The sequence below is a fragment of the Microtus ochrogaster genome, chromosome 8 (genome assembly GCF_000317375.1).
Source record: "Microtus ochrogaster isolate Prairie Vole_2 chromosome 8, MicOch1.0, whole genome shotgun sequence".
Classification (NCBI taxonomy): domain Eukaryota; kingdom Metazoa; phylum Chordata; class Mammalia; order Rodentia; family Cricetidae; genus Microtus; species Microtus ochrogaster.
Window position 1 is genome coordinate 469,253 of NC_022015.1, and position 7,666 is coordinate 476,918.

At 45.2% G+C, this 7,666-nt stretch overlaps 1 protein-coding gene across 1 annotated transcript in view; it reads left to right on the forward strand.

Moving 5' to 3' along the window:
- LOC101993991 (60S ribosomal protein L4) overlaps positions 1 to 5,607 on the forward strand; it is a 7,117-nt gene extending 1,510 nt beyond the window's left edge. Inside the window, exon 2 of the mRNA XM_026781096.1 lies at positions 5,604 to 5,607. Coding sequence (XP_026636897.1) covers positions 5,604 to 5,607 — 4 coding nt within the window. The remainder of the gene's footprint in view (positions 1 to 5,603) is intronic.
- The last annotated feature ends 2,059 nt before the right edge of the window (positions 5,608 to 7,666 follow it).

A 7,666-nucleotide genomic window follows, 5' to 3' on the forward strand; every position in this document is an offset into this window, starting at 1 on the left:
AAAAAAAAAAAAACCCAAAAAACAACAACAACAAAAAAAAGGTACCAAGCCACTTGATAAAAAGTACTTAACACAGACAAGAATTATGGGTTAATGTAAGATGTAAGAGTTAGTTAATAAGAAGCCTGAGCTAATAAGCCAGCCAGCTTTATAATTAATGTAGGCCTCTGTGTGTTTCTTTGGGACTGAATGGCCATAAACCTTGATCAACATATATGTCACCTGTCCTGTAGTTAGTCTTTCTTGGTTTCTTTCTATTTTTTTCTTTTTTCTTTTTTTAATTAATTAACTTATTTATTAAAGATTTCTGCCTCCTCCCCATTGGTTTCTTTTTTTTATGTCTGCAGCTAAGATTTTCAGGAGGTCTCCCCCAATAAAATCTGATCTTCATTAATTTTAAAAATAACCATAAATTTTTATTTCCTTTAGAAGCAAAGACATAACCCCTTCCCCAACACAACCCATTCCCCATTTTGAAGTCAAGACATTTCTAAAGTATATAGGCTAGTTTAATTCAGCAGTCCCTTCCAAATCCAATGTCTCTTGGCAGCTGCCATTGACTAATCAGCATTCAAAAATTCCAAGTCCACAATATACCATATAAGATCCAGATGTATTTCCCATCCTTACATGGCTTATTTTTTAATATTACCTTATTCTCTTTAAAGACTTTATTACTTTTAAGCTATTTATTTTTTCTATGACTGTTTATACCAATTTTCTCTTCTTTCTTCAACAACTAAGTACATTTTTAAGTATATTGTATATATACAGAGGTTTTCTTGATCTGGATCTGACTCTCTGCATGTCTGCAGCCTCCTCTAACTGCATGAGCCAAATATTAAGCTGGCAGGCTACCGTTGTGTGACTCCACTTAGCCCTTAGAACACTGGCAACTGTCTCTGCTACCCTCAGTTCTGTGAGAGCCTAGCCTCATGCCTGTGAGTACTGACCCAGGAGCTGCACTTACCCACCCCAGCTCTGGGAATGTATATAAACAGGAGGTGGATGTTTTTACCCTCTTAGAAGAGCTGTGCCTCTGGTAGTCAAGCCTACTGAAGAGATAGAGAGACCATGGTCACCAGGAAGCTGCTTGTTCAGAACTTTCCTTTAAAGCTTTTTCAGGCACGTGAGACAGAGTTTCTTTTCTGCCACTAGCCCCAAATAACATGAAGACTTTTTATGAATCATAAAAGTTTGGCCTATAGCTTAGGCTTGTCCATATCTAGCTCTTATAACTTAAATTAACCCATTTCTATTAACCTACATTCTGTCGCATACTGACCATCCAGCTTCCTCTGTGTCACCCCATATGTCTCTCTCACACCTAGAGTTTTCCTCCTGTTTCCTCTCTCTGTGGAAGTCCCACCTACACCTCTTGCTTAGCTATTGGTCATTCAGTTCTGTATTGAACCAATCACAGCGATATGTCTTCACACAGTGTGCAAATATCTCACAACAAGGAAACAAAGGACTACAGTGGGCTCGTGAGAGATGGCTCACTAGAGATCAGGAATAGGAAGGGACGTGGCTTCTAGATGGCAACCAGGAGCCAGAGTCTTTCAGCACCCTATCAGAGCTCACTCTGCTCCCTCCAAAAACTCACTAGTGTGGAATGATGTGCTGAGACCTTGGTAGAAATGGTGTTGAGAAAGATACTGCAGAATCATGCGGATGAGGTGGAGTTGCCCAAACTGATTTCTCTGCCTCCCTGACTCCCACACCTGACTGTTGCCAACCCCACCTCATACATCCCACTCACCCCTCCAGCTCTCTATCCCTTCTCTCCTTCTCACTGTCAATTCAGGCTACTTCCATCTCTGTCCTGAACACTGCACAGACCTCTCTCTTGTTCCTCTACCCTATCCTTGAGCCAGACTGGAAGACCACGTGACTAGACATTGACCTTTCTTCCCCCTTCTAGAATAGTGGTGGCAAATGTTGACACTATACCTGCCACCTCGGGGTTTTGTTTACTATTTTAACCCTTGTTACAAATCTTTAGAAGCTCTAGGGTATATCCCAACTCTGAAGCTCAGAGTAGCTAAGATAGTTTCTGAAGTCACACAGCTACTAGGTGGCTAATCCAGGATTCAGACCACCTTAGTCCCCTTCAGTTTTTCCTCAGCAGGGTAGTCAGAAAGGTTCAGAGTGTATTTGAGCCTTTACCACCAAGGCCAGACATTCTTATCTCCATTATTGCTCTGCCTACTTCCTACTGCCTGCCCCACCTCACTCCACAGGGGTTTGGTGACTGTTCTTTGAATAGGGCTGACCTCAAGGCCTTTATAACCTTGTTCCTTCTGCCCAGAATGCTCTTCTCCAGAAAGTCTGTTTGCTGGTCTCTTTTACCCTTTTACATCTTATACCAAATATTGTCCTTCCTAGGAGTTTGGTTCTTGTTTTGTTCCTGCTGCTGTGATAAACACCATGACCCAAAGCAACTTAGGGAGGAAAGGGTTCATTTCATCTTACAGGTTATTGTCCCTCATGAAGGGAAGCCAGGCTAGAAGCTCAAGGCAGGAACCTGGAGGCAGAACTGTGGAGGAGTGCTGCTTACTGGCTTGCTCAGCTATCTTTCTTATACAGCCTAGGACCACCTACCTAGGGATTGCACCACCCACAGTGGTCTGAACCCTCAGACATCAATTAGCAACCAAGAAAATGCACCATAGATTCGCTCAAGGGCCAGTCTATTGGAAGAAGTTTTTAAATTGAGGTTTCCTCTCCCTGGGTGTGCCAGGATTGGCCACCGCAAAGTTCCTGACTTCTCTGCTTAAAATTGAGATTCCTACCCTTAGCTTCCTCCCTCCTCCCTCCTGTGGCTGCACTTACACCTCCTGACATATTATTTAGTTGGCTTGTTTAATTGTATGTAGGCACACACTTTGTTTTCTTGCATATAATTCATTTATAGTATTTATTTTTCCCTTCCTGGAGAGACGGAAGCTTCAGGAAGGCCAGGGTGTCTGTCTGCTCTGTTCTCTGAGGTAATCATACTGCCTGGTACACGGTTGTCACACTTATCACTTTCTGAATGATGAATAATGAATGAATGAATGTTTGTTTGTTCTTTGGGGGACACAGACTTAAGAGACAAGCTCCCTACAGCAAATGTCTGCAGGTAGAGTATCCAGACATATTTTTGCAAGGGCCTTTGTTCCTTTGGTTTCTACCTCCACCCCTGGGACGGTGAGCTCTTCAAGTTCTCATCTTCAAATGGTTCTGCACCCTTACCAGTTTGACCCCTCCTATCAGTTTAGATCTGGGTTCATCACCATCTTGTGGAGCTTGTATGCGGCCTAGTTGAAAGGGAGGGCATTCAGTTATGGTCAGTGGTAGTAGTGACTATACAGTGATTATACAGTTAAAAATGAACACAAGACAGATTTACACAGGGCTGAGGCTCTATCCGGGTGACTCCGTGAAGACAGTATCAGAATTCTTTCAGCTCTTCCCCACTAGTGACAGAGTTTAGCCACCTGTCTGCCCACAGCCAGTCAACCCAGTTTCTGGGCCTTCTGTGTTTGAAGGAAAGACAAGAATGCCTGGTGGGCCTCATTCTTGGGCCAACAAAGACTTCTTGATGAGGTCTACCCACTCTTGGTCATGTGGGCTAATAACAAAGTGTGCCTGGCCATCATCTCTGCTCCTTAGACCTCTGGCATCTCCAACTGGTCCAACCTCATCTCACTGGGCCACCTACATGACCAAGAGTCCATAAGTTCTGCCATCTTCCTTTTCAGGCAGAACACACTCAGGCAATTATAACAATGGTAACAACGTCTTTTTATGAATGTTAGCCAGGCACCAGGTGCAGGATTATCAGTTTCCCCACTGCGTGCATTAACAAATGGGGGTTCCTAAGGTTATACAGTGACTCTCTTATGGTCAGTGGTGAGGCAGGACCTGAACTCATCCCATCTGGCATCGTGTTGGGTACACTTGACCACTGTTTCCTTCCAGCAGAGCTGCTGGACGGAGCATCCTGCTGGAACTAACTTTCTGACAGCTGGAGGCCCTGAGCAGAGCTTCTACAGTGCCAAGAGGAAGCTCCTGCGGGGAGGGTGTGGCTGGAGGAAAGGATCAGCTGGGTCCTTTCTGTAGATGTCACGTGGTTGAGGAGCGGAGCAGGAAGCCTGACTCAGCCCCTCCTGGCAGAGGCAAGGACCTGGGCAAAACAAATCTCTCCCTGAGCTGAAGTCAAGACAAATCTGCTTCCACAGAGGTATAAGGTGTCCCCCACCTGCTGGAAATGAGACAGTGGTTGATTTAAAACCTGGCACCCTGTGTCCATCACCCCAGACTCTACTGTGATTATCATCCCTATAAAGTCCCTAATCCCTGTACTTATGTGGTGTCCCTACCCTCTGACAGGCCGGACCCGTGTGAGCACGGAGGTTTGGTTATTATGTGGAAGAGTTATAATAAGAAATATGACTGCAAAAGCCAAGTCAGTTGAAATTGGACTATAATTAAATGCTTAGAAAATTCTATGCTTGGCTCATTTTAAAATCAAGTGCTTCTTTGTAGCAATTTCCTTTCTTTAATTACAATTTCCTGTCTAGTTTGACATTTACAATGCAATCTTGGGGGACATGTTTGTGATTTATTATTCCTGCTCCTATCAGGATATCACTGTGCAGAAATGAGTTTATAAAATAAGAGCTCAAATTATTATGGCCTTTGACCAATAAAGCAGGCTCATAATTTCAGGCCTGAGAGAAGATTACCATTTTTGACAACCCACGGCAGAAATACTAGAGAGGGGGAGGGCACACTTTGGGGACTGTGCACCATGTCGGAAAGCCCTGCATTCCTGCATTGTGTCCTCCAGGAAGGCCGGCTTTGGAGGCAGAGAGCACAGCGATAAACCCCTGAGTTATGCAGGGCTTTGCAGCCTGGAACCACTGTCACTCCCATTGATTCTCACCATCCTTGGAAGCAGACAGGCATGTCACTCCCTGTCTTAGAGAGGGAGAAACTGATAAGTCATTTGCAAGGGCAGATACCCTAAAACAGCCCAGGCCCAGTTCTTTCTGTGCCGCATAGCTGTCCCTAAGGCTTGGGAAGGGATCCAAGATACACTCTTAGGACTTCTCTGGGGAGGCGGTCTGTGTTAGTCAGCTTCTCATTATTACAACAAAATACCTAAGCTCATCAACTTATAGAAAGAAGAGGTTTGCTTTGGCTCACAGTTTCCCTATTCCAGCCCATGATTGACAGGTGGGCTTCTGATGAGGCAGTGCCTATGTTAAGAACCTATCAGAGATCAGAACTGCCCCCCCCCCCCCCGTGGGACTGAGGAAGGAACCGGAGGAACCCCCCCCCCCCCCCCCCCCGTGGGACTGAGGAAGGAACCGGAGGAACAGGAGAGGGCTCACATTCCTTTTGGGGCGTGCCTCCACTGACCTAAATACCCTCACCAGCCCTGCCTCTCCGGAGATAATTTCAGCACTTCCCAATAGCACCATCTGGGGACCAGACCTTTAATACAGGGCTCTGCTGGGACACCCAGCCTGCAAACCTCAGCGGAGTCTTTCTGCTTCAAAGGCCCAAGCTTCGCCCAACCCCCATAGTGACATGTGGCCCCTGTCCCACAGGTGAGATGCCAGCAGAGGTCACCTCAGAGCTGTGTGTCTCAGCTCCTGAAATAAGACCTATCACCGTCCACTCCCTCTTCACCCACTGTTGGGCTCATCACGTTGCCTTCTCCAGGGGCTGCAAAGCAAGACTTTTTTTTTTTTTTAATATACTGCCAAACAAGTATATTGTAAGAGATTTATTTACCTTTATAAGAACATATGGACATACAATGGTTAGGCTGTGTGTGCAATCTGCATGTGTACACATGAATGGCGGGGGGCGCTATGTGACACCCATGCATATAAGTGGTATGATATGCAGGGCATATCACATAGGCAATAAATAGGAGCTTGTGCAAAAGTGTGTGCTGTCCCCTCCCCCATTCAGCATGACCTAAAGAGAAGGCTTGTGTGGACTCATGAACAACATGTTCCACACTATTGGAGATGCATATTTAGTGTCTCTGAGAAGCTTCTAGGAGCTGGGAAGGGCACAGGAAAGTGAGTCTCCTGGAAGCTGCTTTCCTTCTGCTCTCTGGACCGGGAAGGGGTGTATGCCTCAACCAGTCTGGTCCCTAAGCTGGGGTGAGCCGCGACTCTGGTCACCATTACCATCTGAGGCTAGGTTACCCAGTGGGTCAGAAGGAGATTTGTGAAGCTGTGGGGTGCATCTAGCCAAAACGAGACTTTTGAGCCATGAGAAGGGTTTGGAGGTTCTCTCTCCAGACCTCTGCAGGTCCCTTGAAAGGATTGCTGCGGGATTCTGCTTTGTCTCACTTCAAAGGTGCCATTAGGGGAGGGAAATCCCACTCTCTGGCTTTTGGCACCAATGAAGTCTATGCAGAGACTCGCCTGATGCCTGTGAAAATCGCTTTATTACTTCAAAACAATTTTAAAGCAGAATGCATTAGGTTTTTTGAAGAAAAAGAAAGAATCATATCCCTGAGCTGAGATGAGGGTTATGAAATTCAAATGGACGGCCACAGCAATCCTCTTACGGTCCCTCCCTCAAGTCAGACTCTGGAAGATGGAGCGGGTCGTCAGGCCCACCCTGCAGAGCATTCAGGACACACCTGACCTGACAGCTGGGAAAACTGTCACCTTGCCTAGGCTCCTAGACATTTGTTCCTTTCCTGCATACTCAGAGATGAGTACACACACATGTATACAGTTATACATATACACATGCACAAATACACACACATGCATACACACAACTTGTATACATGCATATATACAGACATACATTAAATCATACATATATACATGCACATGAATATGCAGATACACAAACATACATATACGCATGCATACACATGCAAATACATATACACACATACACACATACAACAAATATACCCATGTACACACATGGTTCACAGAGACACATCATGCACATATAAATATGTATGCAATATGTACATGCATATGCAAAATGTTTATATACATGTCTATGTACATACACATACTTGTATACCATTTCACACCTACAATAAACACACAGTGCATATATGTATATTTACATATGCATGCATGTACATACATAGATACGCATGCATACACATAGACAAGCACATATACACATATATATGTGCACGCACACACATACACACACACACACACACACCACACACACACACCCCCCACTCACTAACCAGTCCCATGCTGCCTAAGTTTACTTTCTTAGCTAAAATATTGTCTAAGAAGAAAGCTTGAACCACTTTCTGTTTGATCCCTATTGTTTAAAGAAGAAAATCCAAGCTCAGACAGGGAAACTGACCATTCTGGGGTCAATCAGGACTGGATTTGAGTTCCTCACCTTCCAAGGTCAGGACCCTCCTCTAGAATTGCCAAGGCCATTTCCTGACTCCACTAGGCAGGCCAGCCTAGGCCCAGGGGATCCTGGGAACTTAGTACCTCCTGCTACAGTGTGCTTAAAGTGACAGAAGCAGGACCCAAGGGAGTGCTGAGGCCCTGGTTCCACCTGGTCTGTGCTAGTTAGCTTCCTTTTGCTGTGTCAACACCAGGACAAGGCAAGTTAAAGCTGCCCTTTGATTTGCATTTCCAGCCAGTGGTTGGTC